The 24,091-nt window shown below is 52.5% G+C and overlaps 1 protein-coding gene across 11 annotated transcripts in view; it reads left to right on the top strand.

Annotated features, from left to right (window-relative positions):
- NINL (ninein like) overlaps positions 1-24,091 on the top strand; it is a 133,945-nt gene that overhangs the window by 78,791 nt on the left and 31,063 nt on the right. For 9 of the 11 annotated variants that reach the window (XR_008516852.2, XM_024238921.3, XM_024238922.2 and 6 more), the window contains 8 exons: positions 2,028-2,218; positions 3,002-3,154; positions 5,932-6,102; positions 8,591-8,727; positions 10,137-10,277; positions 15,449-15,623; positions 16,979-17,089; positions 17,638-17,718. Coding sequence is in view for 10 of the 11 variants with exons in the window: in XM_024238921.3 (XP_024094689.2) it covers positions 2,028-2,218; positions 3,002-3,154; positions 5,932-6,102; positions 8,591-8,727; positions 10,137-10,277; positions 15,449-15,623; positions 16,979-17,089; positions 17,638-17,718 (1,160 nt within the window). In the remaining variant the exon portion in view is untranslated. The other 2 variants (XM_054541664.2, XM_063720693.1) reach the window with 2 other exon arrangements.

The following is a 24,091-nucleotide window of genomic DNA, read 5'->3' as shown; positions in this document are numbered from 1 at the left end:
TGGGTCTGATATCTTTAAAAAGGCATGGGCTATGGGGATTTGGGAGAGGTGTTTGTGGCTTAAAGATGTGAGAGGAATAACAGCCAAGGGCATCCTGAACAGTTTGGATGCTGGTTTAAACAAATCAACTGTAAGAATATATTTTTGAGACACTTGGGAAAATCCTGTTGATTTTGTTAGGTATGATAGTGGCATTGTAATGATGTAAGAATATATATATTTTTTCTAGAGATATGGATCAAATATGTGGGGCAGAAGTAACATGAGATCTGCGATTTCAGATACCCCAGATGGATCCAGACTCATGATGTTTTGACTCAACGATTTTTCAACTTCGTGATGGTGTGAGGTCAATATGCATTCAGTAGAAGCCGTCCTTCAGTGTCCATGGGACCGTTCTGATCTTCACTTTCAGTACAGTGTTCAGTAGATTACATGAGACATTGAACACATTAGTCTAAAATAGGCTTTGTGTTAGAGGATTTTGCCTCACTGTCGGTTAATGTGTTCTGAGATGTGTAAGGTAGGCCAGGCCCAGTTACGATGTTGGTGGGTTAGGTATATTCAGCACATCTTTGACTTGACATTGTCAGCTTATTGTGGGGTTGTTGGGCTGTAGCTCCATCGGAAGTCAGGGAGCATCTGTACTTCTAAACACTTCAGCCGTAAGAAAAGCAGGTAGAGAAGAAGCCTGTGGCAGGCTGCTGTCATAGTGGAGCCTGAGAAGCAGGTGCTGTGGGCTTCACTTTACTCTTTGCTCTGTGTAAGTTAGAAAAGTTTTCAAAAATTAAGCTATTGAAAGACTGGTCTTTTTATTGTAAATACAAATAATAGAGCCCTCATCCTCTTTTTTTTTGAGACGGAGTCATCTTCTGTAGCCCAGGCTGGAGTGCAGTGGTGTGATCTCGGCTCACTGCAATGTCCGCCTCTTGGGTCCAAGCAATTCTCTGCCTCAGCCTCCCGAGTAGCTGGGATTCCAGGCGGCTGCCATCACACCCGGCTAATTTTTGTATTTTTAGTAGAGACGGGGTTTCACCAATTTGGCCAGGCTAGTCTTGAACTCCTGACCTCGTGATCTACCCGCCTCGGTCTCCCAAAGTGCTGGGATTACAGGCGTGAGCCACCGCGCCCAGCCCCTCTGCCTCTTTTAAGTGCTTGCACGGCTGACCATAGAAGGCTGTCTTCAGAAAGAATTTTCACATTACAGGCAGATATTTTCCCCCAAGATTTATTTTGAAAATTTGTAAACAGAGTGAAGTGCAAACAACTGTGGCATGAAAACCCATGTACCAACCACCTAATTCTACCTTCGGTGCTTTGCAGCTTCCCTTTGTCCGTCCGTCCATCCCTCTGTCCGTCCGTCCATCCCTCTATCTGTCCATCCATCCAGCCCTCTATCCATCAATCCATCTGATTTCAGAGTCACTGACCAGCATTGCTGTGCTTCCCCGAAATGCTTCAGCCTGGAGCACAGGACTTAACTGTTGCTGGTTTTTCTCCCCAGCCTTATTGAGGTGTGATTGACAAATAAAAATTGTATATATTTAAGGTGTACAATGTGATGATCTGAGACATGTGTACATTGTGAAATGATGACCACAGTCCAGCCAGTTAACACGTCCATCTCACCTAGTTATGTGTGTGTGCTGAGAACACTTGAGTTAGACTCTCTTAGCAAACTTCAAGGAAGCAATCGGGTCTTATTAACTGTAGTCACTGTGCTGTACATTAGGGCTCCAGAACTTACTCATCTTGTAACTGAAAGTGACCCCCCACAACCAGCATCTCCCCCACCACCCAGCTCTGTAACCACCCTTCTACACCCTGCTCCTGTGAGTTCCCCTTTCCTTAGATCCCACGTGTGACTGAGATCTCGCGGTGTTTGTCGTCTGCTAATTTCACTTAGCGTAATATCCTCCACATTCATCCACGCTGTTGGAAAGGGCAGAACGTCCTTCTTTCTAAGGCTGAGTCGTGCTCCATTGTGTATGTATCAGGGTCTAACTGTGACTCCTCCCTTGCTTCAGGACAGCTGCAGACCTGGGATTCTGAGGACTTTGGGAGCCCCCAGAAGTCCTGCAGCCCCTCCTTTGACACCCCAGAGAGCCAGATCCGGGGCATGTGGGAAGAGCTGGGGGTGGGCAGCAGCGGACACCTGAGCGAGCAGGAGCTGGCTGTGGTCTGCCAGAGCGTCGGGCTCCAGGGACTCGAGAAAGAGGTGAGGGGCACAGCAGGCCACCCAGCCACGTATTCCTGGCCATGGTCACGGTTTAGTGTTGGGTCTGGAAACCCCTCTACCCTTCAGCCACTCATTTAGGTGTATCACTTTCTAATCTAAAATCCTTTGGTGGCTCTTGGCATTTCTGCCAAAGGCTAAAAACTCCAGACACCTTTGAAAGCCCATCTCTGATGGAGTTGCCCAGTCTCACCGACTCCCTGTCACGCTCAGGTGTAGCAGGCACTTCCTGTTCCTTCACTCACATCCTTCGTCTGCCTGGATGCCTTTCCCCCTTCTCTGTGTGGCTGGGATCCACTGGGCAGCCAAGACAAGGCCTCCAAGACAAGGCCCCCAAGCCTGTCTGCACTCCCCAGTGGCCATGTTCCTTCTCCTCCTAGGTGGGAGGCCAGTCTGCCTTGCTGGAGTTCTTCTCAGCCCTGTGTCCTTGCTGGGTCTCACACTGCAGGGCCTGGCCTTGCTCAGCATCCTGCAGGCTCCAGCCCCAGCAGACACTGAATAAGCATTTGTAGAACTGGGAAGTTCAGGTGACACCCACTCACAGTGAAATGGAAACCAAGGCCTGTGGGTTTTACAAGATAGAGGGAGGGGGCGCCTTGGGAGAATACAGCCTGCATGGTCTACACAGTTTTAAGGCTGGATAAGACTAGGAAACGGCCCTTGTTGGGTACTTGGAACCAGAGGGAGGGAGGGAGGGAGGCCTTGGTGAGGGCGGTTGGGTGGAGCTCTTGTGGGTGGGCCTGAGGTATGACGGCTTTTGTTTAGGAACTCGAAGACCTGTTTAACAAACTGGATCAAGACGGAGACGGCAAAGTGAGTCTTGAGGAATTCCAGCTTGGCCTCTTCAGTCATGAGCCCGCGCTACTTCTGGAGTCTTCCACTCAGGTTAAACCGAGCAAGGCTTGGTCTCATTACCAGGTAAAATGCAACAGTTAAATCCTGAACCCAGCAACCACTGCTGTCACTCTCTGGTGACTAAAACTGCTGACTCCCTCCCTGCCTGTGTCACCACACAACGAACTGTCCAAGAACTGGACAGGCCATGCACACACGCATGTATGTGGGAGGCCACGTGACGTAGATTCTGGAGCCACATAGATTTGGGGTGGGTCCAGTATTGCTCTTCCCTGGCTGTGTGTCACTAGGGGAGTTACCTTCTCCAAGCCTCAGGCTCACATGTAAGATGGGGGTGGTTCGGGTGCCCACCTCCTGGGACTACAGAAGGCAATGCTCAGCTGAGGAACATGGCAGCTCAGGTGCCCACCCGGTGCAACAGAAGGCAGTGCTCAGGTGAGGAACGTGCTGCTCAGGTGCCCACCTCCTGGGGCTACAGAAGGCGGTGCTCAGGTGAGGAACGTGCTGCTCAGGTGCCCACCTCCTGGGGTTGCAGGAGGCAGTACTCAGCTGAGGAACATGACTGCTCAGGTGCCCACCTCCTGGGGTTACAGGAGGCAGTGCTCAGGTGAGGAACATGGCTGCTCAGGTGCCCACCTCCTGGGGTTACAGGAGGCAGTGCTCAGGTGAGGAACATGGCTGCTCAGGTGCCCACCTGCTGGGGTTACAGGAGGCAGTGCTCAGGTGAGGAACATGGCTGCTCAGGTGCCCACTTCCCGGGGCTACAGAAGGCAGTGCTCAGGTGAGGCATGTGGCGCTCCTTAGCCTGTGCTGTGATATGCCCCAGCAAGAAAACTCCCTCCTGTCCTCCCCATTGTGGAATGGCGAGGGCAATGTTTCTGTGTTAGTCTGTTCTCGCATTGCTAAAGGAATACTTGAGACTGGGCAATTTATAAAGAAAAGAGGTTTAATTAGCTCACGGTTCTGCAGGCTGTGCAGGAAGCATGGTGCCAGTGTCTGCTCGGCTGCTTCTGGGGAGGCCTCAGGAAGCTTACAATCATGGCAGAAGGTGAAGGGGGTGCAGGCAGGTCACATGGCCAGAGCAGGAGCAAGAAAGCGAGGGGAGAGGTGCGACACACTTTTAAACAACCAGGTCTCATGAGAATTCACTCACTATCATGAGGACAGTACTAAGAGGGATGGTGCTAAACCATTTGTGAGAAATCTGCCTCCAAGATCCAGTCACCTCCCACCAGGCCCCACCTCCAACATCAGGGATTACATTTTAATATGAGATTTGAGCGGGAACACAGATCTAAGCCATATCAGTTGCCAAAGGATCCATCGAGTCTGCCTAAGATTGGTCCTGATAGTATCCCTTAACCCATGCTCTATCTCTTGCACAAATACCGGGTCTCTCTGCAGTTTGAAGAGACCAGGGCATGGCTGCTCAGGGGCTGGACACTTCCTTGCTGCTGCAATTGGTCCTGAATTTGGTGAGTGTTGTTGTAGGACCAGTAGTGCTGTTCTGTACTGGGGGTAGGTACACCTGAGAATCTAGGTTTCTGACTCTAAAGTCATTGAGGGCCAGGCATGGCCCTCACGTCTGTAATACCAGCACTCTGGGAGGCCAAGGCAGGTGGATCATTTGAGGTCAGGAGTTTGAGACCAGCCTGGCTAACATGGTGAAACCCTGTCTGTAGTAAAAATACAAAAATTAGCCAGGTGTGGTGGTACACATGTGTAATCCCAGCTACTCAGGAGGCTGAGGTAGGAGAATCACTTGAACCCAGGAGGCAGAAGTTGCAGTGAGCTGAGATCGCATCACTGCACTCCAGCGTGGGTGACAGAGTGAGACTCCAGCTCAAATAAATAAATAAATTTAATTTAATTTAAAAACCTAAATAATTTAGAAATCTGGTGAAAAAAATCAATGAGGACCCGGCACAGTGGCTCATGCCTGTAGTCCCAGCAGTCTGGGAGGCCAAGGCAAGCAGATCACTTGAGCCCAGGAGTTTGAGAGAAGATGAGACAACATAGTGAGACCCCATCTCAAAGATTTAAAAATTATCTAGGTACGGTGGCACATGCCTATGGTCCCAGCTACTTGGGAGGCTGAGCAGGAGGATCACTTGAGTCCAGGAAGTCGAGGCTGCAGTGAGGCTAACATCAGTGAGAACGACAAAGAAGAAACTCAGGAGCCAGCACTGAGGAAAGGGGTCAGGCAGCCATGTAAGGCCAGAATGATCAACATGAGGTCCCACAGGTCATGCTTAGTGTGGGTTGAGGAGATGCCTCCTGAGCTGGCTTGCCTTCATTGTCGAACCCCATGAGTGGCCGTGAGCCACTCATGCTGCATTCTGAGGGTCTGGGGGTGTGTGCGCCTATGCCTGGGCCAGCGCACTTCTGCCCTTCCAGCCTGCCTTGGATTTCTTTTCACAGCTGAGACTTTCCTGGTGCTGCCATGGACTCTCTGGGCCCCTGCCTCTGCGAGGCCAGGCTCCCACCTTTGTGAATTCAAGGGTGGAACGTTAAAACTCCTTTGTTGTCTTTCTCCAAGTGATGATGAGTGTGCTGACTGGGGCTGGCCGGTTGGGCCACGTGGGTGCAAGGCCTCAGAGTCCTGGGTGTCAGGGGCCTTGGTTGCATGTCCTGGCTTTCTTACCTGCACAGCCATGTGACCTTGGAGAGGTCATGTGATGGGGCTGCACCTCTGACCCCTCTGAGAGCTGAGGATGGTCTCATGAGCTGTTCCTGTGAGGCCCTCTGAGCACAGGCTGGGGAGGGTGGAGAGCACATCAACAGCGCACAGGTGTGAGGCTTTGGACGCTGGGCGCTATGGAAGTCTTCCTGACATGCAGGTGCCAGAGGAGAGCGGCTGCCACACCACCACGACCTCATCCCTCGTGTCCCTGTGCTCCAGCCTGCGCCTCTTCTCCAGCATTGACGATGGTTCTGGCTTCGCTTTTCCTGATCAGGTCCTGGCCATGTGGACCCAGGAGGGGATTCAGAATGGCAGGGAGATCTTGCAGGTTTGGAACTGGGTGATGCCTAAGCTGGACAGGGGACCTGGGGGGCCCGTCTGCTGCAGAGGAGGATGGATGAAGCGTCCCAAGCCAGGGGACCCAGCAGGGGTGTGTGCTCTGTGCAGAGAATGCCATGCAAGGAAGTCCAGGTAGAAACCTATCTCTTTTAATTTTTGCTGCTAAAATATAGGACATTATAATTTAAAAGGATAAGAAATAAAATACAAAGATAGTGTGAAAAAGTCCATTTGAAGGTAGCCTTTAGTGGCTTAGACATTTCCCCTGAATGTTGGGCCAAGGAGGTTAGATGAATGGAAAGAAATTGCCTGTTGTGATGATGACGATTTCTGTTGGGCACCACTGTCACAGCAGTTACTGATGATCTCAGAGTGAGCCCGAACTCTCCCGGAGCCCCTGCCTGGCTGGTTGAGCTGTTCTGCCCCATGGCGCCCACTTACCCCAGGCCCTTCCCACCATGGGCCGGGTGTCAGGAGGCGCACCCTTCCCTCCGTGTTCTGCTGGGGCTGCCTGGGAGGGAAGATATGGTCCTCGCATGGGACACAGCTCCTTACAGGCTCGGGCTTCCCAGAGGGATGCAGGCCAGCCCTGGAGATTTGGAAGGAGCTCTGCCCTGGGCACAATTTGGCGACAACCGTGCAGGGGCAGAGGTGTGCAGGGGCCCAGCATGGATGAGGGAAGACAGCCTCACAAGGTGCAGTGAACTCAACTGAACAAAAACCTGTTAAATAGGAAAGAAAGCCTACCTGCCCCCCTCCCCCTATTCCCTGGAGGGGGCGACAGCTGTTGGTGTAGTGGACGTCCTGCAGAGCTTTTCCCTGGCACATGAGAGATGTATATATACATTCTGGCTAAATTTTTTTTTTTTTTTTTTTTGCAAAATTGGTGTCATACCATTTGTCTTGCTAATTTGTGCGACCCTTCGCTTTTCCTATGATAAATCTGGGCATTTATAGGGCAACGATGTCCTCTTGCTGCTGTGCCAGCATTTCTCTGAGGCTGGACTCCTGAAGTTGCACCCTGTAACTCTTGGAGGCTCTGTCATATTCCCTCAGAAAATGTCCTGTTGGCACAGACAGACAATACAGGAAGGAGCCCAGACAGCCCTTGAAACAGTCCACCCAACTCCACGGACCAAGACTCTCATAGGCCCAACCTCATCTGTTACCAAGTCCCCCAAGATGGCAAAGCCAGACCTGGACGGCTGGCCTCACGATTGTCCTGAGAGCCAGAGGCGGAGGCAGGATCACCAAAAATCGCTTGCAGTTTGGGCAGAGAGCACAAGTCTCTCGGTTCCAAGATGCCTGACACCAGACTCCACAGCTCTGGGGGTGCCCTGGCTGCTGCTGCGCCCTGGCTCTGATGAGTGCATCTTGCCTCTGCCCTTTCAGAACTTATTCTCTTTCCCATTTGCGCTAGAGCTGCTGGTGCTGCTCTGCAAAGACGCCCTGGGTGGCTTCTCCCTCGCTTCATGATAGATTATTGCCAAATTCTGCCTTGCAACTCAGTCAGCATTTCTGACCTCAGGCTGCTGTGGCGGTTCTGTCCCTCTGCGCCATCTAGTGACGTGGTGGGGAGCGTGTGCTTGTGTAGTGACAGCTTTCCAGGCGGCTCCCCAGCCTCTCCCAAGATGCCATTGCTCCTCAGGAGCTGCTAGGAAGTGGGCAGCGTGGAAAGTCAGCCCCTACTTCACAGGAGACTCTGGGCCGGGCACGTCCTGGCACCTGCTTCAGCCGCCCTGCCATGGTGCCTGCCACTGGCCTGAGCAGGGCGTTTGTAGCCACAAGTGGAAAGCAGAGCCAGGAATACCCGAGGCGGAAAAAGCAAACATGACAGAACGTTAGCTGCCGCTCCCTTGAGCTGAGGGGCTTAGGGCGTGTGTGGCTCTATTTTTTGTTGTTTCAGTAAAATGCCAGCTGTTCTGTGCTTTGAAGTTTATGAGGTATATTCTTCATACTTCTGTAGGGAGGAACACCCCGCTCTGGAAAGCTTTTTGGCTGTAAGCCTGAGGGCTGCTGTGGGGACCCTTTCCATCTCTCCATGCTCTTCCTGGTGGCATGAGCTGCAGGTCAGGCCTCATCGCAGGGAATCCCAAGGCTCACATCCTTAAAATAGATTATTTCAGAGGGAAAAGGGCCTTGTGCCCTGGCCTCCACAGCAGTCCCCATGAAGGGCCTGCAGGGGACTTGCCCCTGCCTGTGTCTGACACTTTGTCCAGGAAGAGGGGTTCTGTCTAGCCTGGGCCTACGCACCCCTGAGGCACAGGCAGGAGGACCAGGCCGTTGACAGCCCACCAGAGTTGCATGAGATGGAGGAGGAACACCCCTCAAGACTCAGAGACCTTGGCAGACAGGAGGGGCGGGTGCTGCCTGGGACAGCCGTGCTGGGCTAGGCCCTGGACCAGGGAGGGAGCAAAGAGATGTCTGCTTGGGGAAGTCCCTCAGCCTCTCCTGCTTACCAGGCTTGCTGCTTCCAGAGCCTGGACTTCAGCGTGGACGAGAAGGTGAACCTTCTGGAGCTGACCTGGGCCCTTGACAACGAGCTCATGACAGTGGACAGTGCCATCCAGCAGGCAGCCCTGGCCTGCTACCACCAGGAGCTGAGCTACCAGCAGTAAGAGGCCACAGGGGACTGGGGAACATGGCAGTGTGGCTGGCCAGGCGGGCCTGGAGGGGGGTCTGGGACACACAGGACACCAGTCAGCTCTTGTCCACACCACATGGCCAGTCCTGGGGCAGGGCTCTGCACACCGTCTGTCCTGTGCTCTCTGGCCCCTCAAGCCGGCGCTCGCAGAGGGACAGGAGCAGAATCTAGCCGTGGAGCATGGACAGGTGAATGGCAGCCGCTCATCCGTGTTTCTGGGCTGGGTGTGGCCTGAGGACCTGTGCCGTCTGAGTCCACACAATTTAAGGCTCGCTGGCTTTCCTCCTACTTGTTGAGGTGCTTGGGATCTGTATGTTGGGGGCCCCCACTGAGCCCTTTTCATTGAGGTTTCGAAGGGACAGACATGAGGTCCCCCCTCATGCTGGTGCAGGCACTTGCCAGTGCCAGGTGGGGTCCTGCCGCTGCCTCTCGCGCCAGGGGGCTCCCAGGCTGGGCTGTCAGCAGGAGGAAGGAAAGGCGCTTTTCAAACGTGGTCACAAAATGCCCCGTGACATTGGGCCGAGAACCCATTCCCTTTTAATTGTGTCTGTTTGGTTTGGCTGACCATTCAGGCCATCCGTCTGCTAAGCAGATTTGCAAAAAGATTGTTGTGGTGTTTTTGTCAATGTTCTGAAGCTGCAGAAAAGATTGGCAGAAACCACAATCTCAATCCTAAAGACTGCATCTGTCCAGGTGCAGATAGCGGAGCCGCCTCTGGCCTCAGGCAGCTCTGCAGATAGAACTGGAGAAAGGCTTGCCCAGGTCCCTCCCCTGGCCTTGGGACAGGGAGGGAGAAAAGCTCCTTCCTTGGGGAAGCAGTCACTGGAAGAGCAGGTGCCACCGATGATTTACACAATGCCTCAGCTGGGTCAGGGTGGCCAGACAGAGCTGAGACCACATACAACCACTGCGTTGTGCTCTGGTGACTCACTGTGTGCTCACTAGTGTGCTGGGATGCCCATGCAGGGCTAACAGGTGGCCAGCCTCCTCCCCGCCACATGCCCATTACTGAATTAGGTACTTGCGACCCACGCCCAGCTGCCGACGAGAGGGCTCACAGACCAACTCCCACACGCCCTGGGGCTGCCTAAGCGATGTGGCATGCTGTGGAACTCCAGGCTCAGTCTTCCTGGGTTAGAAACCACGTAGAAACTTTCCTTGCCAAGTCATATGGCCCCTCTCTCTCAGTGTACACATCTATAAAATGAGCATAGCAGTTGTAGAAACTGCCTTAGGAGCAGGCTGGTGGAGCAGCGCCCGCTGTACAGTTGGTGTGCTAGTTTCTATCATTGATGCAGATATGGGGCCCAGAGCCGCCTGTCATGGTGGATCAGGCCAGCAGTGGGGTCCCATCTGACCCTGTCTCCTTCCTGTGGCAGAGGGCAGGTGGAGCAGCTGGCAAGGGAGCGCGACAAGGTGAGGCAGGACCTGGAGAGGGCCGAGAAGAGGAACCTGGAGTTTGTGAAAGAGATGGACGACTGCCACTCTGCCCTGGAGCAGCTCACGGAGAAGAAAATCAAGTGGGTTCTGGGCCCAGGTGGTGGATTCTTACCTGGGCCTCCCCAGCCCCTTTGAGGGCAGGTAGTGGACACAGGGCTGCCAGGGGCCAGAGCTGTGGGTGTGGCTGAGTGGAGACCCCCCCCCCATTTCACCTGAGCCAGGGGGAATCCAGGGGGCACAGCCTTGAGAAAGCAGAGCCCTGCTCTTCCTAGGGTTGGTGCAGTACCTGGCCCTGGCTGCGTCCCCATGGGCCGAGGAGGTCCTGCCTCCTGCCCTCGCTTTGCTGGGCTCTTTCTCACACAAGCCAAGCCTTTCTGCCCCCAGCTGCGTGCCTGTGATGCAAGAGGCAGGTGGCTGTGTTGCAAGGGCTGGCAATGGTTTCCTTTTGGCCCAGCAGGTAGAAGGAGCCCAGAGAAGGAATCACAGCTATAGTGACCCCGATGTGGGGACAGTTGTGTGGAACAGTGGCTGGATAGACCAGACAAAAGGATTTCTGATTTGTTTTTATTTTTGTTTTTATTTTTGAGATGGAGTCTCCCTCTGTATCCCAGGCTGGAGTGCAGTGGTGCCATCTTGGCTCACTGCAACCTCCACCTCCCAGGTTCAAGCAATTCTCCTGCCTCAGCCTCCCAAGTAGCTGGGATTAAACAGGCGCCTGCCAACACACCCAGCTAATTTTTGTATTTTTAGTAGAGACGGGGTTTCACCATGTTGGCCAGGCTGACCAACTCCTGACTTCAAGTGATCCACCCCCATCAGCCTCCCAAAGTGCTGGGAATACAGGTATGAGCCACCACGCCTGGCCTTAGATTTCTGATTTGTTTTGTTTAAGGATACAACCACCGCACTGGTTCACAAACAGAACATCTGAGGAAATCCTGCCCAAGAGGGTGTCCCAGGCCCAGGCAAGGAGAGGGGCTTCTCTATGTCATTGATGGGGCACATGTCTGCCAGGGCTCAGCTGCTGTTTTTCACCTGAAGTTTGCACATGCCTGGAGGGTCCTCCAGGGGTAGCTCAGGACAGGCTTTCCTGGCTCTGAGTCACAGCTCTTGGGCAGGGGCAGCAAGACATGGCTGGCCTCCCTGCCATTCTCCCTTGTCAGTGGGTCCTCTGCTGGCTCGAGAGGTCTGCCCGAGGCTGCAGTCCTGGCCCTGTTGTCCCCACGCCCTTGGGTTCTTGGTCTGCAGGTCAGCCCACCCTCTGCATTGCACAATACAGACACAGCACTCACTGCTATGGTCCTGGTGGCGCTGGCTCAGCTGAGCGTGGCTAGCAAAGAAGAGCTATGCGCGATGGAGCCACGTGGTGTGGCACCCTCCAGGGATGCAGGCGATTTGCTTGGGGTGCTGCAGGGTCCCCAGGGTGAGCCTGCAGATGGGAGCCCGGCTGCTGGCCACATCGCATGTTGGAATTGTGCCAGCTGCACCGCGGGCTGAAGCCTGAAGCTGCTTCTCCTTTACCAAAGAAGCCCTGAGCATCTTTGTCGTGCACCTGGGGGTCCAGGGGTTGAGGGGCTACTGATGGGTCCATGGCCTTTGGGGAAGTAAGTTTGGTTGGTGAGACGGCTGTGGTATGTCTCCTGTGTGCACCAGCGGTCGCCTCACTTAACGGCCACTGGGACCAAATAGGCCATTTATCCCCATTGTTCAGCCAAACAAACTGAGTCATGGAGCAGCTCAGTAACTGGCCCAGTCGCGCAGCAGTGAGCGTACGTGTGTGAAGCTGACACCCAAGTCTCCCTTCTCCTGGCCTTACACTGTTTCTGGGACAGCCGAAGGCCACTGGTCAGCTTTCTGGGGAGCAAGAGCCTCAGGTGGGAGAAGCATGAGGGCAGAGCCCAGCCACTCTCCTTCAGGCCTTCCAGAGCCAGGCACAGTCCGGGGCCAGCTCTAAGGCCAGTGGGCACCCCCATCTCCATAACGCATGTCCTCAGGGTTTCCACGGATCTGTGCTGGGCAGAAGGGGGACCCTGCTGCACCACCTGCAGCCGCCACCTCCACGTGGTTCAGTCCGTAGAGGGCGGCTGGGACAGGGTGGGGCCTCACCCCGCCTCTGTTCGCCTGCACCTCCCAAGTCCCCTTTCCTTCCAGGGCTGGCTGGGGACGGCCATACACAGCAGGTCCAGATCTACATGTGCCTCTACATGGTGTGGGGAGTTAGTGTGAGTGCATGGGGCCTGTGGAGTGCAAGGGCGTGTGGGGTGCAATGAGGGTGCTGTGAGCGTTCATGGGACCTCAGGTATGTGGGGTACAGCGGTGGTGCAGTGTGTGTGCATGAGGCCCATGGGGTGCCATGTGGGTGCTGTGAGTGTATGTGGGGCTCCTGTGGTGCCATGTCGGTGCTTTGAGCATGCTTGGGGCCTGTAGGGTGCAATGGGCGTGCTGTGAGTGTTCTGGTGCTAGAGGGGTGCAGTGGAAAGTGCTGTGTGCGTGTATGGGGCCTGTGGGGTGCAGTGGGGGTGCTGAGTGGGGTTGCAGAGTGTGCGTGGGGCCTGTGTGGTGCTATGTGGGTGCTGTGAGTGTGTGTGGGGCCTGTGGGGTGTCGTGGGGGTACTGTGTTTATGGGGCCCGTGGGGTGCAGTGGGGGTGCTGTGTGCGTGCATGGGGCCTGTGCGGCCTGTGGGCCCCCTGGAGTGTACGTTCTTGGTGCCACTGGCTCCTGTGTCTGTGGTGGTGGTGGGACGCCCCTGTAGGACTGTGGTCATTTTCAGGGAAGCTAAAAGTCAAGTCTCCTTTCACCAAACATGAGGAGGTGTCTGGTGAGGCGAAAAGCCAGGTACAGGGACAGGCGCAGGCAGTGGTTGGGGCCCTTGCCTTCCACGTGGAGGAGCTGAGCCAGGCCTCAAGGCCTGAGTTCCCTGCCCTGAGCGTGGAAGGCATTTCGTTAGGAAGCGGTGTCCCTGCTCCTGTGGGCAGGGAGGGTCTCAGTGGTCTCCGTCAGCTGAGCTATTCTGGGCCAGCCTTGTAGCGTCATCGTTCCCACCTGGCTGGGGAATTCCTAGAGGAGGGACCAAAAGATGCCCCCTGGCCCCTGGGGGAGGTGACCTTGACTTTGTTGCTTAAGACGTTCTCATAGCTCCCTGCCTTCCGGAGCGCACATGAGGCCAGCTTGGATCTCCAGAGGAGACAATTGCTAACATTTAGGAGCTGAAAGTATGTCAGGGAGACCCACGGGGAGCTCCAGGAACTCATTTCCTCTCCCTGGACTCCCCCTCCTTTCTCCTGACGGCCCTGTTGTAAGCTCGGTTCGTCTGCCTCTCACTTTCATCCTGAGTGTCGGGATCCAGCTATCCCTGTTGGTGCCACAGGGATCTTGGTGCTGCCTCTCAGGACCTGAGGGGCTGGGCTCTGACCTCCAGTGACCTCTCTCTCCCGAGCACAGCCTCATCCCAGCCTTGGGGTTAGCAGGGCTTCTAGACAAGGGTGCTCCTTGTGAGACACTTGTGTTCAAAGCTGGAAGTAAGTTGACTTTCATAATCAGTTTGAGTAACTGAGAACTGATTTGCTTCTGTCCACACGTGTATAGCTTGATTCTCTCCCAGCCATTTGGAAAGACTTGTGTGAATTGTCTTTCCCAAGGTTAGAGGACTGGAAACACTAAGGCAGCACCTCTGCCCTTGAACCTGGTGGAGGGATGCATTTGAGGTGCTAAGCTGCAGTCTCAGAACTCATGTGGCCCTGAGAGCTTGGGTGTTGTCCCATGAGCAATGGGAGTTATGAGTAGGTTTCTGTAAGTAGCTTTTATTATTGCATTAGGTTTTCCTTATTATAAACATAATGAGTGATACATGTTTATTGCACACATTTTAGAAAATACAATTAAAGGAAAAATAAAACCAGAAATCTCACTTTCCCGGGGGTATCACTCTTTACATTGTCTATATATCTTTCACCCTTTTTTTCTATGCACATAATTCTTAAAAAATGATACCATGTTGTGGCTGGGCGTGGTGGCTCATGCATGTAATCCCAGCACTTTGGGAGGCCGAGGCGGGCGGATCACGAGGTCAGGAGATCGAGACCATCCTGGCTAACATGGTGAAACCCCGTCTCTACTAAAAAACACAAAAAATTAGCCGGGCGTGGTGGTGGGTGCCTGTAGTCCCAGCTACTCGGGAGGCTGAGGCAGGAGAATGGTGTGAACCTGGGAGGTGGAGCTTGCAGTGAGCCAAGATCCCGCCACTGCACCACTGCACTCCAGCCTGGGCGACAGAGCAAGACTCTGTCTCCAAAAAAAAAAAAAAAATGATACCATGTTGCATATGCTTTTCTGATGGCCACAGAGCATCTCACATGGGTCTTTGTGTGGATCTGCTGTAATTTATTTAACCATTTCCCTATTTTTGTATATTTCAAAAGCTTTTAAAGAGTAGGCTGATAGGAAATATGTAGCTTTAACACTACCCCAAAAGATTTGTGGAGTATTAAATTAGTCAGATTATTGTACTTCCTTCATACTCTTCCCTTTTGAGTGTTGTTTCTTCAAAGTTCTGAGCCAAGATTAAAAGCCCGGGCTCTGGGGCTCAGGTGTCTCGGACTTGGTTATGGGCGTCACCACCTTCTGCAGAAGTCGGAGGCCTCACTGGTCTTCAGTCTGGGTAGACGTGGTTTGAGAATTCCAGTGAAGCTGCTGTTTCAGAAAGAGATGAGACTGAGCGTTGAACACTGTTTTTGCTGCTAATGGAAATGGTTATTGTAAAAGATGAATGTAGCAGCTGAGAAAAAAATACCCCCCACCTCTTCCTCGGATTGCTTTGGGAATTCACTGTCCATGGATTTCATGCTGCCTCCCTCCTTGGGAGGGAGGTGATTTTTGTGTGCATTTGGTATCAAAAGTCTGTATCAAAATTCTTTATCAAAGGGCTGTTGCCTGCCATGCACACCGGGTGGAGGGGCCACCTTGGGACTCACCCCAGGGAGCTGTGCTCCTTGCTGTGAGGGGGCAGCTGGTGGCATTTGCCATGTGACGCACCAGATCCCCTTGTCTGGGGTCACCTCCACCAGCCCGTGAGGGAGGAGCACCCACCCTCAGATTTGCCTCCTAGCATAGGCAGCTCAGCCAAGGCAGGGCGGCCCTGCACGTGCTGAGGACAGGGGCGTTTCTAAGAGGGAGGAGGCTAGGAAGGGGGTGGCGTGGGCCTGCGCAGCCCCGACATGACATGTCTGACGTGTGATGTGTGACATGTTACAGGCATCTGGAACAGGGGTACCGGGAAAGGCTGAGCCTCCTGCGGTCTGAGGTGGAGGCAGAGCGAGAGCTGTTCTGGGAGCAGGCCCACAGGCAGAGGGCCGCGCTAGAGTGGGACGTGGGGCGCCTGCAGGCTGAGGAGGCTGGCCTTCGCGAGAAGCTGACCCTGGCCCTGAAGGTAGGGGCATCCCCAGGGCATCCAGGAAGCTGGGGGGAGCCTGAGCATTCCCCACACCCACGTCATCCTGGTTGAGGATCCAGATCCACACCTGCCAGTGCCCTCAAGCTTATGTTTCAGGGCAGGGCCCGAGGGAGCACCTGCCGCAGTGAGGAGGTGTCCCACTCGCTGCAGAGCAGAAGGGGTCCTGGCTTGCCAGCAGGACATTGCCCCTCCTTCCCCACCACTCCCACTCTCTGCTCTGGGCCAGGTGGACCTGAGGTCAGGGAGGGCCAGCACCCGCAGCCAGCACTGCTTCAACCCCAGAAACCAGGAACACCCAAGGGGGCAGCAAAGAGACCAGAACCTAAAGCCCAGCCTGCCCGAGGCTGGCTTTGTGGCCTGGAGCTGATGGGGTTTGATGGGCTTTGGTGAGTGTCTCACAACTGTCCCCTGATATTGACTCCAGTGAGGCATCGCAGCGGGACAGAGGTGCTGGCCCTTCCTGTGCTGGTCCCTGCTCTGCTCCTGCCTGTGTCCTCCTCTCCTAATTCCTCACACCTGCCCCACCTCCCGGGAGGAGAGGCTGAGCAGCCTGAGCCCCACAACAGCCTTGCTCTCCACCCTTCTCACCGCAGTCCCCCACCGTCTACAGACGCTGCCTCCTCCCCTGGCGATGGCTGTCTGAGCTGTCCTGGTACGATATCTGATCCCTGGTTTAGGAATGGCTCTGGAAGGATGCCCTTTCTATAATACTTTTGCAATGCTTTTGTATTCTCCACCCTTTCTTTTTTTTTTTTTTGAGATGGAGTATCGCTCTGTCGCCCAGGCTGAAGTGCAGTAGCATGATCTCCACTCACTGCAAGCTCCGCCTCCCAGGTTCCCACCATTCTCCTGCCTCAGCCTCCTGAGTAGCTGGGACTACAGGCTCCCGCCACCACGCCTGGCTGATTTTTTGTATTTTTAGTAGAGATGGGGTTTCACCATGTTAGCCAGGATGGTCTTGATCTCCTGACCTTGTGATCCACCCGCCTCGGCCTCCCAAAGTGCTGGGATTACAGGCGTGAGCCACCGTGCCCAGCTCTCCACCCTTTCTTGTATGACTCATGGCCTTTCTGAGCACAGGGTAAGGGAGGGGACAAGAGAAGTGAAGACGATGGGGTAGCCACAGTCTGGGTGGGCTCTGGGGTCTGTTCTGGGAGGGTGGGGGACATCCCTGGCACAGCTGCCTGCACAGCACCAGGTGCCTCGCCTGCGGCGGGTGGGGGTTCTTTCCTGATGCCAAGTCCTGTGAGAAGCAAGCCTCTCACCTCCATCCTGCACACATCCCCTCCGTCCTGCAGGAGCCTGATGAGCCACTGGCCTGTGTCTCCTAGGAAAACAGTCGCCTACAGAAGGAGATTGTGGAAGTGGTGGAAAAGCTTTCGGATTCAGAGAGGCTGGCCCTGAAGCTGCAGAAGGACCTGGAGTTTGTGCTGAAGGACAAGGCGAGTCCCTTTGCTGACAGTCTGCCTCCAGAGGGGAGGGCCTGCTGGGCAGAGTGGGGGTGGCGGGTGTGGCTGGGGAGAAATGCGGCAGGTGACAGAATTCGGTATTCTCCTAAAATTTAGAATGAAGAGAAAGTCAGCATGAGGCCTTCCCTCTGCTTCCTCTGCATGACAATGTGGGGGGCCGTCTGCCCGGGCAGCACAACTGCTCACTAGCGACAGCCCTCAGTGGTGGGGGGCATGGAGGGAGGGCAGGGCTCTCCCTGGGTGTCATCTAGGGAGGAGGACGGGGAGAGGGGCTGCCCAGGGTCAGGGTCTGGGCTCCAGGGATGAGTGTGGCCGCCTTAGATAAATCTGGAAAATCCTTCTGCCTTGTGACCTTCTAGACGGGGGAGTAGGGAGAAGGAGGGGGGATGGCGGCTGTACCTGGAGATGCAGCGCCTGGTGTTGGGGGAAGCTGGGCAGGTTCTTGGAGCCCAGAGGCTGGAGAAGCAGGTCCTCCTCTGGCCCGAGGCCCACCCGTGACTTCCTTCGTGTCTGCCTTTCAGCTGGAGCCACAGGGTGCAGAGCTCCTGGCCCAGGAGGAGCGGTTCGCAGCAGTCCTGAAGGAATACGAGCTCAAGTGCCGGGTACGTGCCGGCTCTGTCTGCCTTTTAGTCTCATGTCCAGGCTCTGGGTCTCCACACGCAGGTAGTCCACAGGAACGCAGGAGTGTCTGCTCCAGGGAGAGCCTCTGCTTGCGGCCATGCTTGACCATGGCCTTGCCACACTCCTAGACTTAGGGTTCCCTGGCTCTCGTTGCCACCTATCCTGAAGGCCGCCTCTGTGTGTCCAGGCACCATGCAGGGCATTGTCGTCTTCTGTTGTTCATGTTTAGCTTTCCTGGGCCAAACCTGCCATGTGTGTCCGTCTGTCAGTTGGAGACGCAGGAGTGCAGGGCACAGTGGACGCAGTGAATGAAACTTAAACCCAGGAGGACCCCTGTACATGCTTAACATTCTCAAGGACCCCAAAGAGCTTTTGTTGATGTAGGTTATGTGGATTAAATTTAATATTTACCATGGTAAAAATTAAAGTGGAAATTTTTTAAATTTATTAATTTATTTAAGAATAATAATATAATAACAGGTTAACATAAATAGCCTATTTTGGGGAACATAGCTGTTTTCCAAAAGAAACAAAAACTAGCCAGGAATGTGCCGTGATGTTGCATTCTCGCCAGCCTCCTCACTGTCCGGCCCAACAGAGGACGGGATGCTCAAACCTGCTGCTGCATCAGTCCGTCATGATATCACATGACGCAGAGCATCTGGAACTGCCACGTGCCCTGAAAGAGAATGAGCGAAAGAGGCCGGGCGCGGTGGCTAACACCTGTAATCCCAGCACTTTGGGAGGCCGAGGCGGGTGGATCACGAGGTCAGGAGTTTGAGACCAGCCTGGCCAAGATGGTGAAACCCCATCCCTACTAAAAATACAAAAATTAGCTGGGTGTGGTGGTGCGCACCTGTAGTCCCAGCTACTCAGGAGGCTGAGGCAGCAGAATCACTTGAACCCAAGAGGCGGAGGTTGCAGTGAGCCGAGATCGCGCCACTGCACTCTGGCCTGGGCCACAGAGCGAGACTCCATCCCACCCGAAAAAAAGAGAATGAGTGCAAGGAAGTCACTTCACACCTCGGCGTGCCACACATTCACCTGCGCCGCTGGGCCACATGTGGGCTTCTGGGAGGCCTGGACGCCCACCCTCACAGCCTGTGTTTCTGGTTCTGTATGACACAGAGTGATTGTTCAGGTTCAGAGCCTGTGGTTGGACCACCACCCTCCTTGGCACATTTTAAATGCAAGCTGCCAGGTTCTGGGGCATTCCAAAGCCTCCATTTCTTCCCCTCCCTGCCCACCTGAGCACGCAGAGACCGTGGAATGTTTTAAAGCTCGGGTGTTTCTCTAGATCTGCAAGAGTGGTTCTGTGAGGAAAGCCCGGTTCCAGTGCCTTGAAGGCCACCTCGCAGACGAGCTGATGGCTGGCCCAGCCAGCTCCCCATGGTCTCACCCCACCCGGCTCTGGCCCGCAGAAGAAATTCTGTGCAGAAGAAAACAAACTAGAGTTGAGTTGGGTTGATTATTAAAAATACAGAAAAGTTAACTTTATCTCTAAAGTCATTCACCACATGGTTCTTTCATAGGCAGCTCCTGGTTAGGTTTTAATTTACCAAAAGTTAATTTATGCAAAACTTGTACAGAACATTTTTTTCACCGTCAAAAACCCCAGTCCTTGACCCACCTGCCCCTCTTACATCCTGGCATACAGAGGGTTAGGTCCAAACAAGTTGTAACAGTAGACACTGAACCCAGCCAAGCTCTCAGCATCAGGAACCGCTGGGCATGTTATGACTGTTATTCTAACAGAACCCTGTATAGGCTTGAAAATAACATGGAAGTGGATGATTTTAGGCATGAAATTCTTTCCAGGCAGCATTGCCAGGTGAACAGAGATAAGTCACATGCATCCACAAATAACAGCCATTTAAGACCCTGTATAATCCCCCAACCCAGCAAAAATGAGAAAAAAATCTAAAGGTATCAGTAGAGCTTGCTTACTGTTCACTCATTCATTTCTCCTGCAAGTTAGCTTTAATAATAATTTTAATAAAAATTTTCAAGTTGGGCAACCATAGTTTATAACTATATGAACGGGTGATGATCTGAAACTGACTTAATTTTACCTGGTGGATAATCTTTAGTTACCTTGGGTGGTGATGCCACAGCACAACTAGTTTTAGTTACAGCTCATTCTTGCCGTGTGTGAATCTTAAGGCCACATCACCCCATGCTGAAAATCTGTGATTGTTTCTGGGGATGCTGTGATGGTCATTGTTAAGTGAGCAATCGATGTGAAGTAATTTCACATGATTTGAAATTTGAGCAGGTATTATAGGGAAAATATGTGTCTGTGAAGCTGGTAATTCATGGGCTGCCCTGTAGCCAGAGAACCAGATAAAGCATTGTTGTTCGATTTTAAGGGTCTATTCTCGATTCACTCTGAATGATTTCCCTCCCATGTAAAGTGACCCTGACTTTGTCCCTGCCGCACGTTGCTTTGCAACCCCAGAGGATTGAGGTGAGCCCGAGCTTGCGTTCTCAGTGGCTGTGCTTACCCCTTTCTGTCTGTGGTTTGCTTCCATCTGGGCACCCTGCCATTGTTCCCTGCACGTCTCATTCTCCTTTTGAGAATCCTGTGTGTGATAAGCAGTGTCGCCTTCCTTCTGCCTTGACTGGTGTGTGTGGGGTGGGTGGGGCCTGCCGTGCGGAAGGGGTCCAGATGGTGTGCTGCTAGGACTGCAGCTGCATGTGGGCTGCCGGCTTCCTCCTCTGGTAGCTGCTGGAGCAGACTCAGAACCTAGAGATAACCTTCCATTAATAGGTTCCTTTAGTGCCCTGGATTTTGCAAATTTAAAACCCTTCTTTCTTTAACTTGATTCTGTTACTTAAAGACATGCTATTCTTTTCATCTGGGGTTCTTTCAATTTTATTTTTTGAAACAGCAGAGATATTTTATATTTAAATGCTAACCTATTTATTCAGATATTTCTCCTTTCCTTTTTTTATTTTTTGTCTGTTTCAAACTAACATTTAGAATATTTAAAAACTTTTTATATGAAAACAATTTCAAACTTTCATGGTTACAAACAAAACTAGTGCACAGAACACGTGTCTGTGTACCCTTTACCCACATGCACCTGTTCACATTTCACCCTGTTGGCTCTGCCTTCGCATACCTGCTCACTGGCTTGTGTTGGTGTGGATGTGAACGTGTAGACATTGTTATTTCTGAACCACAGCCTCAATCCAAAGGAAACATCAGCAAACCACAACATGAGACCATTTCTATGAAAAATGGGCAGGAAAAACAGTGTTCTTCAAAATTATCAATGTCATAAAAGACAAAGAAAGGCTGTGGGAATGTTTCAGAGTCAAGGATGTTAAAGGAACAGGACAACTGAAGGCAGCACCTGGCCCTGGACAGAACACTGGAGAATCCACTGAGAAAAGGAGAAAACACTGTGATCTTCACGACATCCAAGTTTTATTTACTATACCTTCTAAAGCCTAGTCCGTAATACATTTTACAATAATAACATTTGATTTAATAAAAATTAAGACGCACTGATCAAAAGACACAAATGGGAGCAAATGTTTGTGAATTATGTATTTATCTGATAAAAGACTTGGATCCAGAATATATAAAAACTCTCTCCAAATATGAATACATAACCTAATAAGAAAAAAGTGTATAAGTACCCATAAAGATGCTGAACATCATGATTTAGCATCCGAGGGTCAGATATGTACATCCTGACCCTTCACGGCCCAGTGCTTGTGTGTACTTCCTAAGAAATGCTTCCTCCCGTTCTGCTGGCAGTGCTGTGCAGCTTCCTGCTCCTGCAGGTGATCATGCAGAGTTCAAGGATTTGCAGATTATTAAGCCTTTGGTAGGCTTCAAATTGATACAGGCTTTAAACCACAGAAATTTGTAAAAGCCACAAGCGAGGGCTTTTATTTCCTGGAGAGTAAGTTTCCCAGCACCTGACTGAATGAGAATATTTTCTCATGACTGAGGCATGCTTGCTAGCTTCATGAACTGCCATCGAAGCAACATGTTACCTGCTGGCGGAGTTCCGCTTCCCTCAGTGCATCCACCCAGGGCCAGGTTGTTTCTTTAATATCCTTTATTCTGGCTCATTTCCTTTCTTTGTCTTTATGACATTGATATTTTTGAGGAATGTTGTCCTCCTCGCTTTTTCATAGCAACGTTCTCGTTTTGTGTGTTTCTGATGTTTCTTGTTCACAGCACTGAGGCTGTGCGTCCTCGGCTGGCACAGCACGTGGGTGATGTTGTGCCCCGCTCGCTGGTGTTGCTTCTGATCTCCCAACCGAGGTGTCGCCTGGTTTCTCTGCTCTGTAATCACTATTTTTTCTCCCCTGCAACTATTAATACACAGTCAGTGGAGAGACACTTTAAGACCATGCAAATATACTGCCTTCATCAGAATCTTCCCTGGATGTAGCATCACTGGTGATTCTTGCCTGATTCAGTCTTCACTATGATGGTTGCAAAGTGATTTTCCTGCTTAGCAGCCCCTCCACATCTGTCCATGCCATTGGCATTCTACTCAAGCTAGTGAAATCTTGTCTGTCCAGATCTAGCCATACATGTACCAATCACTGGTATGGACTCATGAATTCCCATTTCCTCCCTATGGTTTTTAATTATTTTGGTGCCCAAATTGTGCAAGATTTGGCAAGTGAGAGTCCTCAGCTGCCTGCTGTGCCGCGGCATGCCCCGCAGTGTTGGCTGCTACCTTGTTTTGTCGAATGTTTCCACACTTGCTGGCATAATGAGATGCCCCAGCACCTGCCCTCAATCTGCCATTTTTCCAAGGAGTCTTGATTCCTTTCCTGAGGGAATGATTTTAGAGACAGGATCTGGGTGCCTGGCATGCTGCTTGCTCCTAGGGATCGCTGTGTCTTGACTGAGGGCATCTTTCTGGTCGGTCTCCAGATTCCAGAAGGATCACCCTGAGCCCTCCCCACTGTGTGTCACCTGATCTCTGCAAACTCACTTTTGAGGTTTCTTTGTATTTTGTAACAAGGATATTGGTGTTTTTAAAAACATTTTTTCTTTCAACTTTTATTTTAGATTTGGGGGTACATGTGCAGGTTTGTTACTTGGGTATATTGCATGATGTGCCCTGTGGGCTGGGGCCTCCCTTCTCCATCTGGGCCTCTCCAAGTGGCCTCTGCAGGGCTACTTTGGGCTTCATCACAGCATGGTGGCGGCAGCTGCCCCAGAGCAAATGTCCCAGCAGAAGTGGGTGGATGTCGTGTTCCTGGAAGTCCCATGGCATCACTTCTGCTGTCTCCTAGGTCAAAACAGTAACAAGTCCCACTGAGGCTGCAGGGCTGGGGACCCAGGCCCCAGCCACGTGTGAATGGGGAAGCATGCACAGCCTGGTTTGTGTCTGCTTCCTGAAGGTCTGCAGGACCCTGGGAGGTGTCTAAGAAAGTGGGCTAAAAACTCTGCCCTTCCTGTCCCTTTAAAGAGCAAGTGACTGAGCATACTGGTTAGGACGTAGTTCATTAAAGTGGGAGCACAATTAAGCTGGCCACAAATGCAGACGCCTCCCCTGAAGCTTCCACCCACCCTGCCACGGTGTCCTAGCCTTCCTGCCGTCCACGCGGCCTCCACCTGCTCCAGTGTCTGCTTACCAACATCATCCTTTCTTTCTGGCATGTTCTTCTCTGCTTTGCAGCATATGATCTGAAGCAAATGGTTTCCTCTTTGGTGGTTAAAGCTGCAGAACCCTTTGCAAATTCAGCAGCTGCTGAGGAAGGAATCCTATCCTTACCCAGGGCACTGCCTGACATACACACTGCAGCACCACTGTGGTTCCAACAAAGACTGTAGCTTCTGATGGTGACAGTATTCTGCATTTTCTCTTCTTTTCTTTTTTTTTTTTTCTTGTTCTGTCGCCAGGCTGGAGTGGAGTGGCACGATCTCGGCTCACTGCAACCTCTGCCTCCTGGGTTCAAGCGATTCTTCTGCCTCAGCTTCCTGAGTAGCTGGGATTACAGGTGCCCACCACCACGCCTGGCTAGTTTTTGTATTTTTAGTAGAGAACAGGGTTTCGCCATGTTGGCCAGGATGGTCTTGATCTCTTGACCTCGTGATCCACCCACCTCAGCCTCCCAAAGTGCTGGGATTACAGGCATGAGCTACCATGCCTGGCCTCTTTTCTTTATTTTTCTTTCTTTATTTTTTTCTTGAGATGGAGTTTCGCTCTTTTTGTTCAGGCTGGAGTGCAATGGCATGATCTTGGCTCACTGCAATCTCTGCCTCCTGGGTTCAAGCGACTCTCCTGCCTCAGCCTCCCAAGTAGCTGAGATTACAGGTGCGTGCCACCACACCTGGCTAATTTTTGTATTTTTAGTAGAGATGGAGTTTCA

Source organism: Pongo abelii, chromosome 21 (genome assembly GCF_028885655.2).
Source record: "Pongo abelii isolate AG06213 chromosome 21, NHGRI_mPonAbe1-v2.0_pri, whole genome shotgun sequence".
NCBI classification, from domain to species: Eukaryota; Metazoa; Chordata; class Mammalia; order Primates; family Hominidae; genus Pongo; species Pongo abelii.
The sequence above is the reverse complement of the archived record's forward strand: the minus strand, read 5'-3'. Positions and strand labels throughout refer to the sequence as shown.